Source organism: Aulostomus chinensis, chromosome 16 (genome assembly GCF_037954235.1).
Source record: "Aulostomus chinensis isolate RoL2024-O1b breed Wild chromosome 16, RoL_Achi_v1.0, whole genome shotgun sequence".
Taxonomy (NCBI): Eukaryota; Metazoa; Chordata; class Actinopteri; order Syngnathiformes; family Aulostomidae; genus Aulostomus; species Aulostomus chinensis.
The window spans coordinates 22797656-22823048 of record NC_141335.1 but is presented as its reverse complement, the minus strand read 5'-3'; the positions used below and the strand labels follow the sequence as shown (position 1 = coordinate 22823048).

Genomic DNA, 25393 nt, shown 5'->3' with positions numbered 1-25393 from the left:
TAATGTCACCATATGGACAACATGGCTGCTAATTACATCATGACCCCTCGAATGCATCCCTTTACATGATAAAAGTGGCAGTGTGTGTGTGTGTGTGTCTCACTGTTACATAACCCATCTGCTACCGAGCTGCAGGGTCCTGTGAATCACCTGCCAATCAGGAGAGCCGCCTCCCTCCACAGCACCGCTGCGCTCCCTCTACGACGAGCCGTCAGCTGCGGTCGTCCCGTTAACACAATGACAATGCAATGTCACATTTCCACGTCGGTTCAGAGATGGACTTTGAAGCCAATTCAGCGACTGGAGGTGCCAGTTAATCCAGAGGTGGCCAGCGGGCAGATGCCGGCGCAGCAGCGCGTCTGACGCAGATCACAGCTGGCGGCTCTCGCCGCAGCCAGCCTGACAGGTTGTATCAGTTATACAAGCGGTGTTTAAAAACATGGCAAAATATGATTTTCACTTTGAAATGACCTGAAGATGCTTCGGCGCTGAGACGAGTACTTGGCCAGAAGGTTCCTGGGAGAAACTTTCAGACAACTGCCAGACTTGGGAGCTCAGAGAGAGAGAGAGTAAAAACAAAAGAAAAACTCTGTCTGACTTGAACATCCCCCCAAATATTCTGGAGATATTTTTTTATGAGAGAACATTCAAATGTCAGCCTTTTCAACAGTTTAACTCTTTCCTCGCCAGCATTTTTTTTCTTTTAGTTGAAAGCCACGGAGCGTTTTTGAATATTTTCACTCCAGAATATTTTGTGCTAAAAGAAAATGTTCTGACACAAACTTTGGCTCAGACACTCAAACCTGTTTTACCATGTTTTAAGGGGGGGGGGGCCTAAAAACATGGTTTGGGTGAAGTTTTTATAAAATGGGTGAATGAAATCTATTCAGACCTGAGAGCTGCAGGAATGGCAAATTGAATTATATCGCCCTTCTTTTCTCTCTCTCTCTCTCTCTCTCACACACACACACACATCATCATCATCGTGGCCACGCAAATACGAAAATCTTTTAGGTTGGTGATAAAAAGTTGACTTTTATAAGCTTCCACACTGCTGATGCATGTTTTAAATATGTGGAGCATTAAAAATAAAAAAACCAAGAGAAAAAAGTCTAAGGGAAAAACGAAGGATGCGTAGATACCCCTGATGAGCCGAGGAGCTTCATATTTGACTGCTGTGTGTGTGTGTGTCCGTGTGTGTGTGTGTGTGTGTGTTATTTAAGCAATTTTAGCAATAAAAACCTCTAACTTTCATAAATGGACATCAGGAAAATTCATTTCCAGATTTGGTTTGGTGTTTGTTGCCAGACCGGAGCTCTCTGACCGTCTGCAGGTTCGGCACGTCTCACGTTCCCGCTGCAGACTAAATCCTACATAAATGCACTCTGACAACTGAAAAATCCTACACTCAGCGATACCTTTTATCCTTTACAGTAATCTGAGTCCGCGCGGATAGAGGATACATTATCTCAGGACGGAGCGGAAAATCCCTGAAATCAAAACCATGTGAAGCATATTTACTTGCACTGAAATACGAAAACAACACTGCTGTTGATCACAACATCTGTAACACTTCCGTATTTAAAGCGGGAGAGAGGAAAAGACAAATGGTCTTCTTGTTCCAAGATTTTTTTTATTTTATTTTTCTATTTGATAAACAATGAATAAACCATGAAAGTTTGAACACAGCGGCAGAGTTAAATATTGATTGATTTTCACCAGCTCATCCTCAGGTTGAATCGTGCACAGAGCTTCTTGTATCTCAAAAGAAAGCTGCTTTTGTCTGCATTAACAAATCAAAATTACACACCAATGCACAAGAAATGCCTTCTGGAAGTACGTTGCCATTGACAACAGCTCAATTAGTGAATAAAGCAGAGCTGTTCTGGGACCTGCAGCCGTTTGACTTGGAGAGCACGGGGGTATTTACGCACCGACTCCCCCGCTGTGCCCCATCTCATGATCAATTATTCAGCATGCAATCCATTTTGAGGCAGTGTGAGAAAGAATCAAATGAATTGTGTACATAAATGCATGCATGTGACACACTAACCCTTCCGGCAGCTGGGGGAAGCCCTTCAGGTTGGGTCGTGACCCTGTCATGAAGCTGCGCCGCTCAATAGTTTGGCTGTTTACACATAGAAACAGGGGTTTTTCCCTTTCCGTGCCTCTGAATCTCCACATTAGCTGGGAAGCTTTAGACTCTCCTGAAGCGCTGAGAGAATATCCGCTAGAATGGAGTTTCTGTTTTCCTTTGACACCTACAAAGAAGTAAACATGACGCCACTCAGATCTCCTCTCCAAACTTCAGAGAGTTCAGTGTCCACCATGAGATCATCAAACCCCCAAATCTGCCCTGCTGTCTCTCCAGTGATATGAACAATCATATGTTTCCTCCAAATATTTACACTGCCTCATAGCCTTGTTTATTACACCCTGGTCTGGTGAGTACTTTGCATGACAATAACCAGAACTGAGCCTTCCGTGATAAATTATTCCGACATTTGAGACCACCCCTTTGTTGTTTAATCAGTCACGCATGATTTAGAGTTAATCCCGCCATAGGAGAGGGATAATGCAGGCCACGTCCCTTCTGTGTAAGAGAGCAGAATGACTGCTCTCTAAGACCAAGTGTAAACAGTGTCCTTCAGCTCCTATGCTGACCTAAATATCTCCAGTGAGTGTGTTCGTACTCACAGTGAAGACCTTGACGTCGCTCCTAATCCGCACCTCCTCAACCAGAGCCAGGGGTTTACCCTTCGGGATGGGGATGGTGCCCAAAACTGTGCAGGAAGAGCCGTCTAACGTCTGCCTCACCGCCCTGATGAACGACTGGCTGAAAAGCTCCATTTTACCGATCTCGTCGATGACAAACACCTTCCTGCTGCCATCTGCGGGGCCCACCTGGAGACGAGGGATCATAATCAGAACCAAGTTCATCTGACAGGAGGAAGAAGCTCATCATGTTAATGACTGATGAATGACGTGTGTTGGTGATTCTTACATATGAAAAAGTACTGCAATGTTCACCATCAAGGCTTCCTTTACTGCAAATATGTGGGCGTTACTTTACACGGCGGATTAATCAGGGTCAGTGACAGCCAGACGGCACCAGCTGCACTAAAAACGTCACTCTGGAATTTATGGCTTTGCAAGCTTCCAATTATTCCATCAGTTTATAGAGAATCAAAGGCCTGATGATTTGTTGCGTGGGGGGGGGGGTGTTTGGTTCTCTGATGATGGCTGATTTTTAAAAGACACGCTTGTGTCTCACCTTCCGGAAGAGGGGGAGCGCCAGGCCTTCAAATGAAGGCAAGTCCACCACATACTGCCCAACCGTGTATTCTCGTCTGCCGTGGGATGCACCAGCAGCATCTCTAGAGTTTGGGGGGGGGGGGGGGTGTTAGACACATGGAAGACGACAAAGATCCGAGATCATGTGACAGCCCTGGATACCTGATTCTGGACAGGTGGCCTCGCTCTCCGCTCACAGTGACCACATCAAAGCCCACTCTGCGGCCCCCCTCCCTGACCTCCTCCGTGTAAAACCCCTCAACAGCCTGTCCCGATGACACCAGAGCATCACAGGCCCTCTGGACCAGGGTGGTTTTCCCCACACCTGCAACACACAATGACATTGTTGTGTTACATTCCATTACAATATCGAAATATCAGGCGGAACAGGGTCATAACTAATGTCCGTTTTTACGCCTGCGTTCAAGCTGCAATGACGCGGAAGAGTTTCTCTGTAAAGGTTCATTCACGGGCAACATGCTGACAAATTCATGCCAGTTATCAGAAACAGATGTATTGTATTGTTCATTTTAAAAAAAAGCTCTTCAATTTGTTTAGTAGTCTACAGCAATAAAGTGTATAAGTAAAGCTAGGGTGTCTAAAATAAAGCTAACGTCTTTATCTTCTTTTACCTGGAGAAAAATGGCTAAATTAGCTGATTTATCGAAGGTTTCATGATAGCTTGCTGGCTAAAGGTGAGTGGGGTCGAATACATTCACACAGTCCGTGTGTGTTAGCGTGTACCTGGAGGTCCGGTCAGGAAAACGTGTCTGATCATCTCAGACTGCAGTCTTCACCACGCTGCTGCGCTTCCGTACACACAGAGATGGCGCATGCGCAGAACTACACGCGGGATCTCGTTTGATCCGAGTTTAAGACAGCAGAAAACATTTGATCCGGGGTTGAGCGCGGCGATGCAGAGGCACCGTCAGCGCTGCTGGTAACAGTGGGAGGTGGACAAGTTTTAGCAGACTCACAAAGCTGTCGGAGACAAGTGGAGTGGAAGTTTGATCTCGGAGAACAGGAGGAGCAAACACCTCAAAATGAATCAAATGCAGCCCTTTTCATGACTGGAAACCTGTATTATTAATGGTATATAATTAATGTCATTGTACTGGCAGCTGTAACTCATTCAGAGCCACCACTCGAATCTCGGGACTGGCTTCTTGTTTTTATATGCTAATGGTGTTGTTTTCTCTCATTGAGCTTTTGATTTATTTTATTGATAAGAAATTCCATCTGATATCTTACCTCCCTTTTAAAATCGCTTTCAAGTGCAATGGAACTGTCTGTCATGTATTTGCTCTGCCCATGTTTTCCCTTTTTGCTAGCTTGTCTTCTATGTATGGAATCGAAATAGTTCCTTTTACTTTGTGTCATGTTTACATGTAAGCACTTGTGTCGCCTTGTGTACAAGTGGTACAACAGAAATGTACCGGCTTTGCCTCGTGTAGAACATAGAGAAAGGAAAGTACTCAGGTACAAGTACCTCAGGAGTACAGCACTTCAGACCATTTAATCATATGTTTTAAATGAGCTGTGGTGAATGTATTAATATATTGGGACTGCTGGGGAGAAAAAAAACCCTCTTATTATATTGATTATTGATTGATTTAGGTGTAAGCAGCAGTTCCACAGAGGTGATCAAGGCAGAACTTCATCCTTCAGGTTAATCATGACAAACAAATACTACTGTATTCTTTTGCATGGGAAATATTCACCTAAAGTTGCTTTGTCACAAACGGCACAGAACTAAGGAAAATGTATATAATCAAATTACTCTGAACCTCAAAGACGTCTGCTGTGTCGTGCAAAACCCACCAAAGATGAAAGAACTAACGGTCTCTGCTTTGATTATCAAATAATATCACAGGAAAAATGCAAAGTAGTAGACAAAGTAAATACTTCCAAATCAGCAGCTGTTCTACCACCGCCGGCATACTTTCCAATGTGTGACAATGGAAATGAGAGTGTTAAAGTTACATGATTTCCATAAGTGATGTGGAGAGGCAGAGTTTCCACCCTTATTAGGTTACTAAAAGACTCCAACACATTATGCAAATGACCAAATTCTGGTGTTATTATGATATCCAATGACAGAGAGGTAACATTAAAGCATAATTCCTCTTTATTAAAAAAAGTTGTTAAACTTTACGGCCTGTTGTTGTTACAATATGTTTACATGGTGTAACCAGGGAGTTTGTTAGCCACAAGCTCAGATACGTGCTGGTACTCTTTTCTGAAATCCAGGGATCCGAGCTGGTCCTCCAGCTCCCCTAACTCCTGAGGTTCTAAGGAGGACACAGACTCGTTAGAACATCCTGGGGCTGAACTGCTGCTCTTGCTCGACGCACTCCATCCTCCTCGTGATGATCTTAAGCTCTCGGCTCCTGAGCTCCTCTCCGTGACGTATCCTCTGGAGCGTGCATTTTGTACGGAGGCTGCTCTCTCTCCATCTTCAGAGGAGAAGCTGAGCGCCGAGGCCTGGGTTCCTGGTTGAATGACGTGCGTACCTCGAAGGACCCGCTGTGGAGACCCAGGAGCCTGGATGGGAGCAGGGAGGACAGAGCTCTTCCCAGCAGGGGCCTTTGGACTCCTGACTGGAGCAGCCTCAGGACTGCTGACGAGCTCAGGAGAGAATGCATCACTAGACTCAAGACTGTTGAAGTCATCTGCATAGTCTACCACCTCGCCTTCATCCTCGCTGCTGGAGCCTGAATACGCAGATTTCAGGCTGCTGCATCCTACAGATCCTATTTTCTCTCTGCCGATGTCATTATCAGGCAGTGACTGATTTGATTCGCGGTCATGCTCTTTGGTTACACTGTCAGCATCTCTCCCTGAGCTGGAAGACTTATTAGACAGTTGTGGAGAGTCTCTACATTCACTGGCATGCACGCTCCCCTGCTTCAGTGTGACTGTGCGTTGCAGAACATCGTCCACTTTTTGTGTCCTTGCTTTGGTGTTTTCTCTCAGACTGGAGCTGAATTTACTGATCTTAGCAGAACATTTTGTCTTCCCTGTGGTCACACTTGACTGTGTTTCAGTCTCCACACACTCACGACGTTTAACTACAGAGGAATTTTTCTTTAGCCTTAGGTTAAATGTTCTAGTTGTTCCATATACTAACTTCGTTTTCTTGGGACATTTGCTGGATGTTGAATTCTGAATCAAAGCCTCTTTGTGTTTGTTTTTCATCAGTTCCTTCGATGCAGGCCCCATGATCTGAGGAGAGTTTCTGGGGGAATGTAAACGTGTTGGACCGGGGCTAGCTCCCTGTCTGATGTTCTGCAAGTTTTGAGTGTCCTGCCCAGCTGAAGGATCCGTGGCAGCAGCCGTCCGGTAAAGCCACGCTAAATTGGGATGAATTGACAAGGGCTGGTGTGGGTTCTGGGTGTTTAGCTGTGACAGCTCAACAAGAAGGGCATTTAGGAGAGGCAACTGTCTCACGGCTTCCCCAAGCACATTTGGAATCACCGCATTTGCTTCTTGGTTGCTTGATTTTTTGGGCGTGTGTTCCACAGTCTGGTGGTCTCTCACTGAGGAACCCTCATCATCAGAGAATTTGTCCTCAACTGTAAAAGCCTCTGGTATTAATAATTTGTAACCCCCTCTTTTATGCATGCGCTCTTCCTCCCCTGAGTTCCTGTAGTAAAGGTGGGGAGGGCAAAATACAGTTAAGTCCTCATCAAGACAGTGTTTATTTTCTTGTGGTGTCTGAGGGGTTTGGCATCTTGGTTTCTGGGTGGAAATACAAACTGAATCGTCCTGCTTTTCCACATTAAGGTTCTCATGCGACTGTACATGAGGCTCATCCTGTGTGGACCCCTGAACATCCTCACACTCAGAACATATTGACTTTGTAGTGACGTTAATCTTCTTGCTGTCCTCTTGAGCGTTTTGTCCTCTGTGGACCATGATGTCTTCAAGACCCCTGTTTTCCATCATGCCCGGCAGCAAACTTACACCTAGAGTTATCAGTTTATAACTGACAGAAATAGATCCAACTTTCTCCCCTGACAGGTTGCTGATGTTAACAAGCCCCCTCTCTCCATGAGCAGACTGAGTAGAAACCCCCAGCTCTGCCACTTCCTGTCTGATTCTCCCCATGACTTTAGCCAGCGAAATGAGGGAGGTTCCAACTAGTTTGGGGATGTCTTCTTTCACATCGAGAACCATGGCATAGAGAGGCGTGTGGGCTAGGCGCATATGCAGTAAGTCCAGGTTCATTTTGAAAACACACGACTTGCCTCTATTAAAGCGGTATTCTCCTAGCTTTCCATCCAGTTCCACGTTGATGACCTCACCAGTCCTCCGCTCAGGCTGATAGATGAGCAGCGTCGGGAAATCCAGCAGTCGCACTCCAACAGCCAGCTCGTCGGAGACATTCGCCTCTCTGCCCACTCGGATGAAGTCCACAAGAAACTCGAACGATAACATAGTCTCTAGATTCTGGCTGCCGCGGTGTCCTGCTGACATCATGAAAGTTGTGTGGCCACAAATACACGGCGAGCTGACCTGCTAGGTAGTTGTTAGCTAATCCAACGTTAGCTTAGCTGTTAGCTTCGCCTTCAATTCTACGAGCGAATGAAAGCCAGGCGGTGTATCATCGCCAAAAATTGTCGTGTTACATTGTCCCTATTATGTTATTGTCAGTCCTGTGTCATGTAGAAAGGTTAAAACAAACGTTAAACCCGACTTTCCAGAGTTGATAATACAAATCCCCATCCTTGGCTTCTTCTGATTCCATGGTAACACACAATTGTCGCGATAGTTTTACGTCACTTAAGGCGCCACTACCATCTGGGTAATGTAGTTCCAGCTGTTATTGTCGCACAAACCAGCAATTATGTCAGAAGTGCATTTGTCCTTTAATTAAGTAAATGTACAAATACCCAGAAAGAAATAGTACTGTGTTTAAAATGAAAACGTTCATTCAAAATAATACTTCATTAAATGTAAAGGGGTGTTTGATATTGAGTTTACTCAAATACGAAACAAATAAGAGCCCACTCTGCGTGACTTTTGTGTACTCTTGTGCTTGCGGAAGTGTTCAATCCTTGTGGTTCGTGTTCCAGATGTCCTGCCTTGGTTGTGTTCTCTTGAAGTAGGCGGGTTTCAAATATGAAAGTACATAATTGTAGTCAGATTTGCCCATATTTTATGTGCTCTCATCCAGTCTTTCTCTTCAAAGTATCTAATGGCTTTACACTCCAGTAGCGGTGTAAAATATACAATACTTCCACTGAGCAGAAGTAAAGTACAAGTCCCACAATATTCAGATACAGATACACTGCAATTAAATACAATGTTGGGGGGGGGGGGGTAAAAAAGGACTTAGTTCCTCTCCACTTCTGAGCACGTGTACAGATAGAATCAATATGAGGATTATAATATATTCAGGATGGAAGAGACACTTTCCTTCAGTTCACCAGATGGTGCCACTGCAGGGCTTATTGGGCTTAGAGACTAAAATAGTCTGATGATAACCAGGCCACCACGGCTACTTACATGACAGGCTGTAGGTCTTTATTTAGCCTAGATATTTATTTTGTCAGTGCCCCCTTCAATATCGAGCCACTCGCTGGAAATAATAGCTCCTCCGAGCGGAGCGGGGCAGGCCGGGGTGAGAAGGAGCGGCAGCAGCGGCAGCAGCGGCGGCAGCAGCAGCACCGGTGGGCGGGGACTCTCTCCCTGCGTGCTGTCATCACGGAGATAGGTGCTGGATGCCTGAGCCGCTTCAGTCTGGAGGCTGAGGCTGAAAGAGAGGGGTGTGAGCCCGGCCACCGCACAGCTACAGCCGCTTACACTCTTAACAAGGATAACTAACAACCTGAGCAGTCGCGCAGACACCCGGTTGTAAGGTAAGGGCGACTGTTCACTCCTGCACGAGATGTGTTTGAATAGAAACAAATAAAGAAAAAAAGAAAAAAAGTAGGAGCTAAAAAGTGAGGAGCGCGAGGCGTTTAGTATATTAGTGCTACTAGTGAACACAAAGCTTGAAGTTACTTTCGGGCACTGTGGAGGACAAAAATGACCAAAGAAAGAACACACGAGGAATGTTTGAGGACTACTTTGTCTTTACCCCGCTTTCCCCCCCCACTAAAAACAGTGATTTGGCACGAGCGCTGAAGCTCATTTTTGTTTGTTTATGTGCTGCAAAACCGTTTGACCTACAGACCGAAATACACGCTCTCCGTTTCACTTTCCCGTGCCCGGAGGCAGACTTTGGTGTTTCTTTTAAATATTTTAACAGTTTTATATTGCGTCATGTTTTGAGTGGTATGGTGTGTGTGTGTGTTTGTGTGTGTATAGTGTGTGTGCGCTGAGGGTAATTGGACTGGATTTGCAGTGAAATATTTTTTGAATGAATTGGTTCCGTGGAGTCAGTGCGTCCATGTAACGATAGGGGGCGATAAAAGCATCATTGTCCAGCCGGTTAATGAAGCCCTCACTTGCCCACTGTAAGTGAAGCATTCTCGAGGTTTCACAGGAGTTCAGAACGGAATCTGAATTTATTGTACAGTTTGTACCCAAAGCTACTACTCAGCCTCTGTTCATGTGTGATTTATTTATTTATCTTGTCTTTTTTTGGTAGTATTAGGAGCCTGTCAGGATATTTGACCAGACAAATTCATATCTGATTTGCCTGCTGCTCATAAATAATATCTTCCCAAAGCGTGGCCTCATAGCAGGCTGTAGCTATGGCCTTTCACATATGGAGGCTACTGTATACTTCCCTGGGAAGGTAAACAAGTGAAACATTGTTTGTCTTCCAGCACCATATCCTTTGTTGTCTTCCTGTAGGAAGTTTAGCCCTAACAATAGCTGGATTCTCATTAAATAAAAGGAAATAAATAGGCCCATTCCTCTGTTGATAGCTGACTGCAGACACAACAACAAGGTACTCTTGAGTGGAAATGCAAGTTTCCATTGCTTAATTTTCAGTACACTGGTTTTATATCCTTTTGGTTTCTCAGCCTCCATCTTCAGCCGATCGAGCAGAAGGGTTGTTTTTTCTTCCAGCTCCCAGAGTATTAAAATCAATACATTTTCACAAGGTTTAATGTCTGGGAAAGACTGTTCTTCCATGCTGCTGAACTAAGTAGGCCCCAGTATTTTCATGGCCTGGTAAAGCATTTAATGTTTTTTTGTTTTTTTTTATACTTCAGCTCTGGTCTGCACATCAGGGAGGTAATTTTTCAACTGACCACTCTCCTCAGCGGGCATTAGCACATCTGTATGGATGTGTGAATAATGTGCTGTTATTGTGCACAAAAGCGGAAAAAACAATCTTTGTAATCTGCTCTGTCACTGTGTTCATTTTTCTACTTAACCTATTTTTCCCATTGAAGGTGGTTCGAGTCCTTTCCTGCATTATGTAAATGCACACAAGTGATTAACTTGATGGTGAACTTTTCGGTCTTCAAGTTTTTTTTCTTTTTAACATTGCTGGAGGGGAGGCGGGCCGTTTTCCAAGCAGATGAAAGATTAAAAACAAAATCTTCCTCGTAGATGAAAACGAGGCTGCCTGGATACCCTGCAGATACCACTCAGGAGACCCATTCAGCAGACGGGATAATGACAGTGCCAGCGAAGAAGTGTCTTTCAGCCCTGGTTTGAATAGAGATCTGTTGCATTCTGCCATCAGTAGGTGCTGAGAGGGCCCTCCAAGAAGAAATATGTTCTCATCTATTTCTAACAGCACCTTCTGCATGAATAGCCAGACAATGGGTAATTGAGCCAGATAGATATGTCTTTCAAAATTAAGTTATGTGCTCAGTGTGTGAAATGTGTGCTCTGCTAAACAATAAGGCACCTGCCAGGTTTGGCAGAGAAACAGTTTCCTGTGACTTGCCCACAGGACATAACCAGTTGTTGTCATTGCAGAGCTGTTTAGGATGGCTTCTGGCCTTGTGGGCTTGGAGACACCCTACTAGGGTTACACTGGTTACATATTTGGGTTCTGCCTGCAAAGATGTTACCATAACACAGAACTGTTTGGCCGTTGGGGACATCACCTCACAGCCTTCTTCACACTTATCCACCTGCAGCACCTTGCAGCACCTGGTCTTTCCTGTTGTTTGTCCTCTGCCATACGGTGCTTCCCTGCCAGTGTGCTAACTAGTCAGGAAGTTGAAATGCCAGCGAGTGTTTTGATGTCTAGCTGTTGCTAAAAAAACGATGACTCAAAGTTATTGTCTGGGATAATGCACCAATAAGGGTGAAGTGTCTCTATTGTCTGAGCTTAGTGCGCTCATGAACCCAGCACATGTATAATGGGACATTCTCAGATTGTGGAACCCTGCAGGAAATGTGTTTGGTGTTGTAAAAGCCCCCTGATAGGTACTGTGGTCTGCACGAGGTGTCCTGCTGGAGAGTTGATAGGAATTCGAGGGAGCACGTGGTTGTGTGATATCACGAAACCTCTCTGACTAATCTGTACATTTGGTCTCAGAGCCCCGACTTTCAACTGCTCTTATTTTTGATCTCAAAACTTTAAACTTGATATGAATTAAATCTCTGTTTGATCTCCCAAATGATGTCACGGTTAGTGTGTCAAGAAGGTATCCAGGCAGAATGCTGACTGGCATCTCAGTCTGTCATTCTGATCCAGTCAGATTGCTTCATCTGACTACATGTTGCATCATCAATGACATCACCCACATTACAATGCTCCAATTGTATCCCCAGTGACACACTGACTGACTGAGAAGCCCAATTCCTGCACTCCCAGCCCCGACCTCAGGCACCGCGGCAAAAAACAAAACAAAAACAATGCACGATGCATTTTCCCTATGTACCAGAGAAACTTGTCAAAACATTTAGTGCACTCCAGTACGAACAGATTTTTCACTCTGTGCATGTGATGAGGATCAGGCAACCTTGTCTGGTCTGGCCTGGCTGACCGGCTGGCTGGTCAGGAGTCACAATAGGGCCTCTCCAACCAAATCCTGTTGCTTCAAAACCAACCAACCAGCAGACAACGGATCACATGCTGCCTGCTCCTGTTGTGAGAGCCAGACTTGCTCTTGGTTTTTTTTTTCCTGCCTTTGTTTTGATTGCAGTCTGGATTTATGGAAGGTTTTAAGCCTCCTCATCACTGCCAGGGAAAGCACAGATGCCATCATTAGGTTGATGTTTTTTTTTAATTGATCCCGTGCTCCACTGTGAAGGATGTGGTATGGGAGGTTCATGGAGCAATGTTTATAAAGTGTTCAGTACAGAAAAAGACAGCTGACGTTCCCTCAAATTCAATGTTGATGATTAATCCAAATCCCAGAATTATCTGGCTTATCAATTCCAGCTTTACCAATTTACCAAACAATCTTGACGCTATAAGCTCTCCAAGGTTAGTGTGTGACCTGGCCTCTCATGTGTGACAACATTAAGATGAGCATGTTCAACAGCTCATGCTGGCAAATGTCAGTAAGCATCTCAGGGAACCACAGTAAGATGCGAGCAGACATTCAAAGCGCCATATTACCATTCTGTCGATGCAGAAATGAGACATTATGGCCTGTGGCGTGTTTCTTGAGGACATATGTTCCCTCGTATGCTCCCCTGATTGTTTATTTATTTGTGTCTGGTAGATATATCGTCCGTTAATCTTACTTTACTTATGCTGGTAAACTGGAGTGTAGGTAGATTAGATGCAGATGGATGCAGTATTTGGTTTGATGTAATACCCACAATTTAAGGCATCTTAGTAAGGGCTTTTTGTACTGTGCTTTTCCATGTTTTTAGGAGAATTTACTTATGGTCTGTTTTTTTTTTTTTGGCGCTCACTGAATAGTTTTAGCAAAAAATGACTAAAATAGTTCTAATACCAGCCCCTGTGTCTTCATGTTTCTGCTCTGCATCTAATTTCCACTCTGCGGCCCTCTCTCGCTGTCATGCCGGGCACGATTCGAGTGACATAGCAGTGCCGTGGCTGGAGGGGACGCTGCTCATTGGAGCAGATGGTATAATGACAGAAGTCAAATGCTGATTGTGCCACTGCTGGTGAGGACCCTGTCAACCTCTGGCAACACACAGCCACGATTCTTAAAACGGAGGTGGAGGTGGATGTGGGAGCAAGGGGGAGGGTAAAGGTTTGAGACCTCTGATGGCTGACTTTGCCATCACTGCCTGCTCATACACAGCGAGACTGTTAATGGAAGGAGATAGAATGAGATTAGGCATCTAATAACTGGAGCCAGGGCAATGGATGATTTATGCTTTGCTCCATTACAGTCAGCTCTGTTTCAGTGCAGACGCTGAATAAGGAAAGACATATTGCATTCTGTCCGTTCATTTGACTTTACACCACTGGTCATGAAAACACCCTCATTCCACCACTTTAAATCAGCTTGAACTTTACTGTGTTTAAAGCGTGACCTTTCGAAGCCTCCACATGATTTTCTGCACTAAGCTCCATCCTGCACATACAGCCGACAGACGGAACTGCATATGATCCTCACTGTATCGAGATGGTGAACAGATGTAACCATAACAGATGCAACTGCAAGATATTTCTCGAGCTGACAGAAAATCAATAATCCTCAAAGATAATCCTTGTGATCTTTGGAAACAATGGTGAAAATTGGGTCATCATCATCATCATCATCATCATGCTGTCCACTGGTCAGCAGTGACCAACCGCGAGAGTCAGGAGCATTGGACGATCACTCCTTGCTCACCATTTTTCAAGCATCACTCCAAAAACCATCATGCTCATGCATTATGGATTAGCAATCGTCAAGCATATAGGAAAATGTGTCCTGCCAAGATGAATTATCTCTGCACTTCCTGTTCCCTTAGGGACTCATTAGTCTCCATATCAGGAATGTTTGGGGGGGTGGTCAGTACTGAAAGTTGCTGACCCTCCCAGCGTGTTTTGTCTGTGTGTCTATCTCTGATCATTAACCCCCACAGCCAGCGAGTCCAAGGACCAGTCGTGACCCGTGGGGTTAACCCGTTGTGTGTTCCCCCGAACGGGCACAGACAATTGGCACAACTGACCTCTCTGGTCGCAGCCAGCCTCCAATGAGAGATAAGAAGGGATTTGGTGTGCATACCTCCTCCCTACTGTAGCGAAAAAGAAAGGGTCTGTCTCAATAAGCGGAGACAGAGGGGCTTGGGTGGAGGTGACACACCAGAAAGCAGGCCGCTTCGCTTCTCTGCCTATTCAGTCACCTTGATGGCAGTTATGGAACCCTCTATGAGATATGAGATTGAATAAACTCCCATGACATTTAATTGACCTGATAACTCAACACAAGCCATCATCATGTAATATTGTGTTCCTTTGACCTGTGGTAACACTGGTGTCCATGCTGTCTTCTTTCTGTCAATCATATTGAAACAATCAGTTAATTGGTATTTATTACGCAATTGCTATTAACACACACACACACACACACGCATGGACACTCACACACCATCCCATACAAAAATCTGTGCCCTTGAGTCTCAAATTGACCCGAACCAGGTAAGCCAAGGAGCAAATAGCCATCGGATGAGTTGTAAAGCGTAAAAAATGCGCTGACTTATTTCTGATAGAGGTTGATTGTAATTAACGAGGCAAATGGAGCAGAGGTGTGACTGATGTGCCATAAAAATGCAGCTTGTGTGTGTGTGTGTGTGTGTGTGTGTGCGCGTGCGTGTGCGTGTGCGTGTGTGTTTGAACCACTGAGGCATTACCGCCAGTATCCTTCACTTAACCCCACCAGTGAGCTGCAAGGCTTGCGCACTCTTGTTGAGCATGAGGTGCGATAATGGATATTACACTCTAAACTGCTGTAATGAGTAGAACATTAAAGAATATAAGAAAGCCAGACATGGGTATTTGCCTGCTCGTCCTCGCACCATTATTCAACCACAATCCCTCGCCGAAAAGAATAAACACAAAACCTATCAAGGCATTAAAGATTGTGTAAATCTTCCAATATGGCTGCCACAGGAAGGACAGATGTCAGATCGTATGTTCCTCAAATAAATCGCCTTACTTCATTGAATAATTTACCAAAATAAATCCATGTAGTCATATAAGACATTATGTAGGAATTAATTATCCAAAACGCCTGCCACAGGAAGTTAGATACAGCCCTTTTTAACACATAAGAAATGTGTGATTAATTGTGAAGAATAGATTAACTCTAGGGATCCACAATAATACTGACATATTTAATATGTGTGTCGGTCCAAGTTCCAGAAGTTCATCTTGGTAATGATGAAGAAACAACAATAAGTTTATGATTTTATGGGCTTAAGTGACCGAATGTTCTCATTATAAAATCAACACTTTTAAACGGATAATATTTATGTCAGTAAACAACCCAATCGGTTGTAAAATATCAGCATATCTGATATCAGCAAGTCATCCAATATTGCGCTTCCCCAATCAATGGAATTAAATATTTTGAAATAATTTAAAAACCCTTAGATGTTTTACACGACAACTAAACCCCACCTCGTATGGCACTGTGTTTACGTGCTCTTGGCTAAATAATCCTGCCGTGTTTAGTTTGTGAGGCAGTTGTGTGTAGTTTTCAGTCGTTCTCTCCCGCTTTGTGTGCAGCACCAGCGGGAATGTGAATGTGAACGCTTTCTGTGCACAAGCCTTTTTCACAGGAAGGAACTTTCTCCTAAACAGTCCTTTATCAATTGTGAGAAAGTGTCTGTTTTCTGTCGGGAGCTTTCATGTTGCCTGTTCTCTGATATGAGACAAATGAGACAGTCTAGTCACAGCCTGCATTGTGTCATTGGGTCATTGTGTTTTGGCGAAACGCATCGATGGAAGGGTGTTATTCTTGTTTGTGTATCCACTGGCCCATAAATCAAATGGCAATGAATTTACTTTACTCATTGTACGTGGTTTATCCTGTCAATCCCAGCAGTGTTATAAAACCTGTACCAGTTGGTTGTTCACTGTGTCTCTCAGAGTTGTGTAGGGAGCGATATTATTCTGACTGTGTCACTTTTTAATTTGTGTTTGGAAGGAGAAATCACAGGAGTCACAGCCTCCCTCCAAGTCTTCTTTCGTTTTCTGGACCTTCATCTCATTAAAATAAACACAGTGCCGTAGAAATATAAATATTTTTTTCTCTTGTAGTTCAGATGGTACTTCTGAATTATGCACACCATTAAACCAGGACATTTGTGTGTACTTAGTGAAGCACAAAACTGCCTCTACATGAAGTTGCCTTTGGCCTATTCTTGTAACTTGCTGTTAGCAAAGACATAGTCAGACTATTTTAGACAAGCTTGATATACTGGGCTTACTGGTGTGTGCGTGTGGGGAAACCCTTTTACACAAAGTGGAGGGGAAAGCTAAAGTGGAGAGTTGAACTGTGCGGGGCTGGCCGGGACTCTCGTCTACTTGGTGCAGCAGCACGACGCGTTTTAGGAGCGCCGACTCAGCCAAGCAGAGCTAATTCAAAGCTATCTCACTTGATTCTTCCTCTCTATTTGTGACATCATTTTGACTAGCCGTCCTTCTATATGATCTATAAAGACTGTTGACTGAGGATAATGATCTGGAGTGACAGTGGCCTGATTTTTTTTTTTTTTGTTCTTTTCTCCTTCATCTGTAATCTTGCTGTCTGTCAGTTTGGGGGCGAGATCAACTGCTTCCCTCCACTGAAGTGTATTGAAAAGCTGTTGTGTTTGGATGTTAGCCACAGGGGGTGGGACACAGTGGGATCCAGAGCCAGAGGGCCGGCACATTTGACGCTGAATGCTAGACTTTATATGGCTTTAATGCCTTAAAAGAAGAGTGAGCAATGAAAAGGAGATTGCATAATACATTCAGTCAAACACTGTCCCAGACACTTTGGTAGGATCCTAACAAGAGGTCTTTGTATAGTAACTCTTACAATGCCTGGCAGTTATGTCGTGTGCCCATGCAGTGCTTACCTTCCCCAGGCTGGCTCTGTTTACTGGAAGTCTGTGGAAGCTCTCTCAAATGTAAACAGGACTGCAGGGCCACATACAGTTCAGGCCTGAGTTGCATGGGTTCGGACTAACTGCTGGAAGCACAGCCAGGTGCTGGATATCTGACCACAGGAGCAGCTGTATAATTACACCCCTCTCATCTGTCTCCAGATGATGTGTGTTTAGGCGGAGCACACAAACACCAACGTTCAGAGCTCAGAGTAAGCTTTCAGCTTGTTGATGGATTTACTTACTAATGCGAATTAACTTCTACATACTTGCGGGAATGTGAGCACTTTTATTTCTCCCACAATGCTACTACATTAAACTTAATCACTGATATTTCTTTGGTTGAATAAATCAGATCTAGTTTTCTCTAAGGGTGGTTTATTTTCTGTCAGAAGGTTACTGAAGTCTATGTAAACAAACCAGTTCTCCTTAGGTCAAATACGAAGGTTCCCACTCGTAGGTGGTGACATCTGACAGCCTTCGTGTGTGTGTGTGTGTGTGTGTGTGTGTGTGTGTGTGTGTGTGTGTGTGTGTGTGAAGGGGGGGGGGTAAAGAGAGGAATGAATGGAGGTTAATTGTTTCCTATCATTTTGTTTAATTTTCACTAAAAGGCAGTCTGAGGATGGGGTCCCTGAGGAGACCTCCAGCGTTTTCCCCAGACTCTGCTCAGACCCGCTTAGCCTGCGTTGCTCCGTTTGTTGATCTTCATGAATTGCAGCTGCACCATAAATTTGTCTTCTCGCTCTGTTTTTGTTTTTGTGCTGCAAAATCAACAACATGCCCATGGCTATGTTTATAATTTATGATATGATGGGTTTGCAAACATTTGCTTTTCATAGAACCAGAAACAGACAACAGTGAGCTATGAGCCTGTGCCTGATAAGATTCCGCCCCAGGATTCAGCCCAACCCTGAATAACTGTAGCTGTTATTGATTTGGGCAATGAATTAGATTATCACCTGCAATATTTCAGGAGCGATAGTAATGTTGGGAAATGTAATAGTTCATATTTCTGAGGTAGTGTTTCCAGGTCTGATGCAATTATTACCTGATAGATGCCAACTAAGTGTTAAAGTTCATATCTCTTACAAACAGGCACACAATTTAGAACATCATTCACCTCATCAGACCCTTCTGGATTTAACGCTACATCTGCAAGCTTCCAAAGTAGAAACAAGGCTTTCCACCATGCTGCTGACCTGGGAGCAAGTTGTACTGCTGCCAAGTACCAAGAGTTTTCTCCAAATAGTTTTTTTCTCCAGTGAAGTGGGGAATAAGGAAATGTATTAGGCTGGGGAATCTCCTACTAAATCACGGTACCATATTATTACAGTGTTTTGCTGATAATAGTGTCACAATAGGTGATTCTACAGCAAGACAATACCTTTATAAAACATCATGATATATGTGTAACTGAAGAAGAATTACCCCGAAAAAAAAAGAAGTAGGAATCATGTATTTATATTCAGTATTGTGGTGTCAGTGGAAAAAAAATGAATGATGTGAGATGTCCATCAAAGTGCAGCTTTAGTTTAGAGCCTCTGGAATACACACATGCAAACATAGACACACACACACACACACACACACACACACACACACACACACAAAATAAACAGCTTGCTGCATTAAAAATACTGATATTTGAGCCAGTACAATAATACTGGATCGCATGAGGAATATATTGCAGTATCAATATTTTGTCCCACCCCTAAAATCTGTGCTTGAAGGCTTTGGTAAAGTCTACACATTTTTTTGTGAGAAAGGGCTTCTGTGAGTCTTTCTTAGCCTATTCAACAATCTCACTCTGACTGTTTTAATGTCATTCTAAAATGTATAAATATTAATGCAGAGGAGCATCCATGTTCGCCTGGAGTAACGCTGCTGTGTGAAGCCATACTCCTCGTAAGTGATGGTGCATTTGTTTTTGTTTATCCACCCTCCATTCCTGTGACTACCCTCCCCCCTTTCATAAGACCCCCTCATCAGATCCGTGGCCTCGATCAGTTCTGAAGGTCAAAGGTCACTTGATCACAAGGGGCCCTCACGTCAGGTCGCATCAGTGCACTTGGCTCCTGGTGGAGGGGAGGAATTCATCCGCGCTCATCTCCCTGGACACTCTACCCATTTTACTGTGTTGGCGGGGGGATGGTAGGATGGTGTGACAAGGTGGCTACCAGAAAAAAGAGAGAGAGAGAGAGAGATGAAGGAGGAAATGAGTAAAAAATCCACATGCATCTATCTTTTAATTATATGATGTACAGTATGTGTGTATATACCCAAATGTACGGCAGGAAGTAACAACAACTTGATGATGGTATGAACGGCATGTGTTTATCTTTGTTGTTGTTTTTTTCGTGGCAGCTGACTCACCACAAAATCCGTGTGATCAAGTTGATAAGCAGCAGCAGAGAGGGAGTGAAGGGCGTGCAGTCTTCCCCCTGTTGCTTTGGCATCCTATTAATGCAAATATACTTCCTTACGCTGCATGATTGGGACCTTGTCAGTGCATGCAAGACTGTCAGCATGTGTGAGTGTTGTTGCGTAGGTGCACATGTGTGGGTGGCTCTCAGTGGGAGATTAGTCTTTGACACCCTTTTAGACGCCAAACCTCCCTGAAACACACCCACCACATGCCATGCCAGCTGCAGCTGTTGTGCCTCAATGCTAGAGACGTAGAAAATTCCTCACACTCTGCAATTAGAGCTGCAGATTGCTGAATAGCACACATTGCTATGTCCTAAAATTGCACTTGGACCCCTTTCTACTCCCAAGAACACTGAGTAAATAGAAATTGATGAGAGCGAATCATGAATAAATGGGCCCGGTCTGTCTCCAAGTTGACAGATTGTGTTTTGTGCAGGCTGTTTCTTGTGATGTGCTGTTACCCTGGTTAAAGACACCAAAGGGTGGAAAAAGGCCTCATTGATGGGGTGGGTTTCTCACGCCTGACTGAGAATGTTCGCCTTCCATCGAGTCAAGTGCTGCATTGTGATCTCAACCAAAGAAATGCAAATATATTGAACAGATGTACTATGTTCTTTTTGCCTGTTTGTCGGCAGGAGTAATCCCTCACTCCAGTGGAGATTGTGCTGGGTGCACTCCGGGTGCAGGACTAAAGTGTTAACAAGGGAAAAGCCATGTCACCTTGGCACATGTGATGGCTGCCTGCTTTTCAGGGTCTTTTCTCAAGAAGGCTAGATGCTCAGGATAGATAAATAGAGGCTTTTGTGCCCTTTGCCAGAGGGAAAACTACACAATGCAGGACACACAGGGAGCACGGTCTTATCCAGAGAAAACGGCTAAAAGCAGCATTTCTTCAGTCCCTCCTCCTTCACTTTGTCCTGTCTCTCTCTCTTTCTTACTTGCTTCCCCAATCTTTTCCTCCTCCGTGAGAACTGAACCTTACTCCCATAATGTTTCCATAAACGGGCTGAGGGAATGGAAATAACTTGGACCATTTCCCATTGCTTCCCTCTATACGCTCTCCCCCTACTATCAGTCTTTTTACTGGTCTGTGGACACTACGCACTGGCCTTAATGACGCAGTGTTCTACGCTGCTCTGTGCACCAGCAGAATGCACATTTAAGGCTTCTCATACACCCTAAACACGCCAGTCTCAATATAGCCGTGCTAGGAGTGCTTTGAACAGGACAGGGAAACTGCTTTGAACGGGTCAAATTGGTCTGCTGGCTGGGATTTAAAGCCACTGCCACTACCGCTGCACATCCTTCAACATGGCCTGGAGACATTGACTCAGAATTACTAGCTATTATACGCCTCCTCCTCTACAACCTATCATCTCCACTTAGCTCCCCCCTCCTTTCATTCGTCTCCTCAATCATTTTGTAGCCACTCTCTGTTTGTCTTTTCCTCGTCTTTCCCCTTTGTGACTTTTGGCATGTTGTCTAACTGTCACATTGTGGCTGTCTGGCGTTTAACATCTACATTTGCATGTTGGTTGTTCCATACATCTGCAGGCCGTCCTGCTATGACTGGGCAATCTCTCATGTGGGTGGCTGCCTTGGGAACAGATGTTTTTGATGCCACTTGCAGAGAAGAAGCTTTGAAAGTGACTCCACAAAAGAGATGCCAGCTGTATGCCAAACCAAGGCCGCCTCGTTCTCAGGATCTGTACTGGAGCGATCTCTCTGCACTCTGCAAACACAGCCTGTGGAGAATAAGAGGAGTTTTCACTTAATCAGACTTCCCTTTGGAGAATTTAATTAATTACAGGAGGAATTGCTCCGCTGAAACATGCGCTCCTGGTAGCCACTGAGCTGCATTTTCTTGCATCTTTATAAGTGTCAAATTCTCATTGGGAATACCTGTGTCAACAGGTTGATAGATTTAGGAATGTACCTCTTGTCCGACCGCATGTTTGTGGAGATGTCTACCACTTCACTCGTCAGCCTTGTTGCAGGCATCCGGAATCCTCTGTGGTCATCAAAAATACTGGCAACACTGCCTGATCTGCTGTTAACAATATGGCTTCCAGTGTCAAGTTTCCATAGCTTTCTGGCTGCCTGCTACCTCTGCACACATCCGCAGTGCAGCACCCCAGATCTGGCATTCAACTCCCTCGCCCCTGCCAAACTTGCAGCAAACTCCCTGGTCGGTGATTATTACTCACATGCTAATTTTAGCCCCCGCAATTGTCAAAAACGCTTATTATCTGCCTTATGGATGAAGCACAACATCTGCTCAGCACAAATGTGCTGAGCCGGAACCATTGGTGTGTGCCAACTTTTGCCAAAATATAGTTTATAGGTTGTTGTGGTAATGCTGGTGCTCTGCCTCAGGGGTTTCTTACAGGTCTTAATCATATGTTCTTTTGTAATGAAAGACCATGTGCAATACTTCAAAATATAAGTAAACCTTGAATCAAGTAAGTGTGCCAGTAGCAATGTTTTAACAGGATGATGAATTCTGATTATTTTATCAGATATGAACACGCAAAGTTTCCAAGCCCGCGTATGTTAAAACACAACTTCAAACAAGACCACATCTATATTGTGTCTGTCCGTGGGTTGAGATCCGGTTAGCCATGGTAACTTTTATCCTTGAATTTGGAGTAAATTTCGCTTCAGTTTCATTTTTTTGAATATTAAAATTCTTCTGCTTGTCTTGCAACCCCTTGGCATGTAATCTCCACTTGCACATGGGAGATTCCTCAATGATTACTGGCTGTATCCTTTTTTCTTTTTAAATTATTTGGCTTTGTATCGCCTAAAAACTCCTGACAATGCTTCTGTCCCTATATTCACTGGAATACTGCTCATCTCTGCTCTGCTCTCTGCTCCTCTCTCCTTTCCCTCCCTCAACTTTTCTGTCTTTGTTCTGAAGGGAGGTCTGCTGTCACTCATTGCTGTCATATGCAGAAAAAGTTGCCTAGCAACAACCTAGAGGGATGCAAGCCACTGTTTACTCTCCACCCCCTCAACCTCATGTGCCCACTACCCCCTTCCTTTTCTCTCTTTTGGGAAGATGGAGTGGCATGGGAGGGTAGAGGAGGCAGCTCAGCCTCCTGCTCTTAGATGAATTTAGATAACAGATATAGAACAAACTGAGAGGAGGAGAGAAGGTGGGGAGAGAGGGAGATAGAGGGAAGATGGGGGACAGATGAGGGATAAGTGACATTCGTAGGTGCTGGGTCTGCCTGTTGCCTGCCAGCTGCTATTCCTCCCCTCCTCTCTGCAGGAGGAACAAGCCATTTCCTTAAAAAGCTCCTCTCCCGCTCTGCATAACTAAGGAGAAACATGTCCTTCCTCAGCGTGCCGTTATCAGCAGGACTAAAAATACTGGACGGCAAATGCATCACATGCCTGGCTATCGTCACACGCTCTTGAAAGAGAGCTCAATCTAAGCGGATACAGGTGTCGTTCATTCTCTATGGATTTTTAAATGTCCCCTGCTGGAAGTAATCAGGCAGAAACCTTTGTTCCCTTCCACATTATGTTGTTTAACTTGTTTAGTACTGTAATTATGTGGAAAGACTCAATGACTACCACACTACCCTGGTGCATTTGGTTGTATTTGCACTCTGACACAAGGATGGCAAGAATCACCTTCAAGCCATTTTTTTTTCTTGTAAAAGCGAAACTACGTACTCCAAGAACAGAGATAATAAATGAGTAGATCAGCCTAGACTGTGTTTAGTGTAAATATTGGATAATTAGACTTATTTCAGATTGTGTGCAAAGGGAACTAAATTGTCCTATTATTGGTCTTACACAATATAAGGTAAAAGTATACAAAATGGCAGCACTTAAGCGTCTCCAGGCTCTGTGAGGTACTAATGCTTCAGCAGTACTTAAAGAAATGGGTTGACATTTCTGGAAATATGTCCTCATTTTGCTGTGGTCATGAGATGAAAAGATCAATACCAGGCTCTTATCTGTCCATTAAAGATCCCCTCAAGACACACTTGAAGGCGTCTAAAATACAGTGCTGTGACTCAGGTTTTCTCCACGAATGAAATCTTTAAAGTGACATCGAAGTTCACTTGCAGCAGCACTCAACCGCTGATTTGCCTCTGATCTTGGGCTTTTGTCAGTGAGCTCCTAAACCTGCTGGTGAGTGAAAATCAGAGCTGAAATCTTGTATGGAGAGCAAGTTGCATACATTGGACTACGTTCTGCTCCCAAATAGTTTCGATGCCATGAATCATGCTGGTAGATAAAGTGAGAACGGAGGAACCTACAGCAGGTGGTAAAAGCTGTCTAGTGTAAAGATCTGCACCCATTTCAGTCTGCTCGATGAAGCCCACATTTAAAGTTGATGCAACAGAGAGGACAGTGTTTATAAGGGGGAGAATGATGGAGCCAGGCTATCTTAGCTCAGTATATTCTGGAAACAGGGGAACAGTTAGCTTGACTCTGTAAGGTAATAAAACCTCACCACCAGCAGGTCTGAAGCTGGATATTTTACACATGATAGTGGCGATTGTTTGTTTGTAGGAGTCTATATTGTTTACTCCAGTTTCCTCTGTCTGTGTTTACTGGGATAGATTATGCCCAGCCAAGAAATATGCCAACATCATTCTCTTCTCAGCCAACTCTTGGCACAACTGTGCATTTGCCCAAATTTTGAGCAATTCCTTTCAGAATGTAGTATGTTGAGTGTTTCGTTTCTGGTCATCACAGAGAAATCCATTTTAAATCAGATGAAACGTTTATGTGAATGAGGCAAATAACCGTTCAAGTGTCACAAAAGAAACCTTCTCTTTAGTGCATTATTTATTTTTTTTCTCCAAGCATTTGGGCTCAGTGACTATTCACCAAATTCCCCAAACGTCTTCGTATTTCCTCAAATCCTCAAACTCCTTGTGAAGCCTTTGAAAGACGAGCTGTTAAAAGATATGTTTTTAGAGTTTGTGAATGTAGGTCGCTGTGTATGTGTAATGACTACCCTCGGTATGTAAATTACCCATCGGACCCAGTTGTTCATGTGTAAACAAGCAGTGTTAGTGGGCTTGTGTGTTTCTCCACAGGGTCTGCAGCACATGTGTGTTGGCTGATGAATAGTTTGTCTGTTTGCTGGGATGCAGTGACAAGAAATTGTAAGTGTTACCTCCTGGGGCTTCTCATTCTTCAAATAAAACCTGTTCCTTCCCCTTAACACAAATCAAAGCTGAGAGGCTGCCTGCAGAGGCTGGATCAAAGCAGTGTGTGGCACAAAGACCTGTACTTGCTGCCATTCATTCAGCTTGATTAAAGTCTGTCATTTCCTGCTATTAACATGCGCCTACCTCCAACAGATAGAGCAAAGCAGTCATCAGGAAGTGGTGAGACTGAGACAGTGTTGGTGTTTTCCAATTAAATTCACTGAAACTCAATTATGTTTCACCAGACAGGAGGAGAAATATATCATCAAAACTCACTTACGTCACAGTGTTGTTATTTTTCATGGCCTTATGGGTCTGAGGAAGCCTGACTTCCTCGGAAATGACTTGCTTCACATACAGTAAACACACTTCAGAGTGAAGCGCCTCGTGGCCTCAAACCTTTCTACTGTCACATTAGGGGAAAGAGCTTGATCCAACAATTTCTGTAACTTTGCAAAGCCAACAAACCCACAACCCACAGTCCCACCCGCTTCTCCTGGCAGCCAGTTGAGCTGAGATGAAAACATTAGCAGGATTTAAACTTCTCTCTTCATTCCTTGCTCAGT

At 44.2% G+C, this 25393-nt stretch overlaps 3 protein-coding genes across 8 annotated transcripts in view; 1 reads left to right on the top strand and 2 right to left on the bottom strand.

The window, feature by feature from the left end:
• Positions 1-1619: 1619 nt before the first annotated feature.
• On the bottom strand, positions 1620-4166 carry ntpcr (nucleoside-triphosphatase, cancer-related). Its single transcript, XM_086181120.1, has 5 exons — positions 4039-4166; positions 3457-3619; positions 3275-3377; positions 2698-2904; positions 1620-2261 (listed from the first exon to the last, which is right to left on the bottom strand). The coding sequence occupies exons 1-5, from the start codon at positions 4070-4072 to the stop codon at positions 2184-2186; spliced, it is 585 nt and encodes a 194-aa protein (XP_086037246.1). The 5' UTR covers positions 4073-4166; the 3' UTR covers positions 1620-2183.
• A 1175-nt stretch (positions 4167-5341) lies between these two features.
• map10 (microtubule associated protein 10) lies at positions 5342-8065 on the bottom strand. The gene has a single exon (XM_086181119.1). It carries the CDS (start codon positions 7774-7776, stop codon positions 5473-5475), a length of 2304 nt encoding a protein of 767 aa, XP_086037245.1. The 5' UTR covers positions 7777-8065; the 3' UTR covers positions 5342-5472.
• An 801-nt stretch (positions 8066-8866) lies between these two features.
• Positions 8867-25393, top strand: part of sipa1l2a (signal-induced proliferation-associated 1like 2, genome duplicate a) — an 86364-nt gene continuing 69837 nt past the window's right edge. For 4 of the 6 annotated variants that reach the window (XM_086179735.1, XM_086179732.1, XM_086179731.1 and 1 more), the window contains exon 1: positions 8867-9158. The gene's annotated coding sequence lies outside the window, so the exon portion shown is untranslated. The remainder of the gene's footprint in view (positions 9159-25393) is intronic. The other 2 variants (XM_086179734.1, XM_086179736.1) reach the window with 1 other exon arrangement.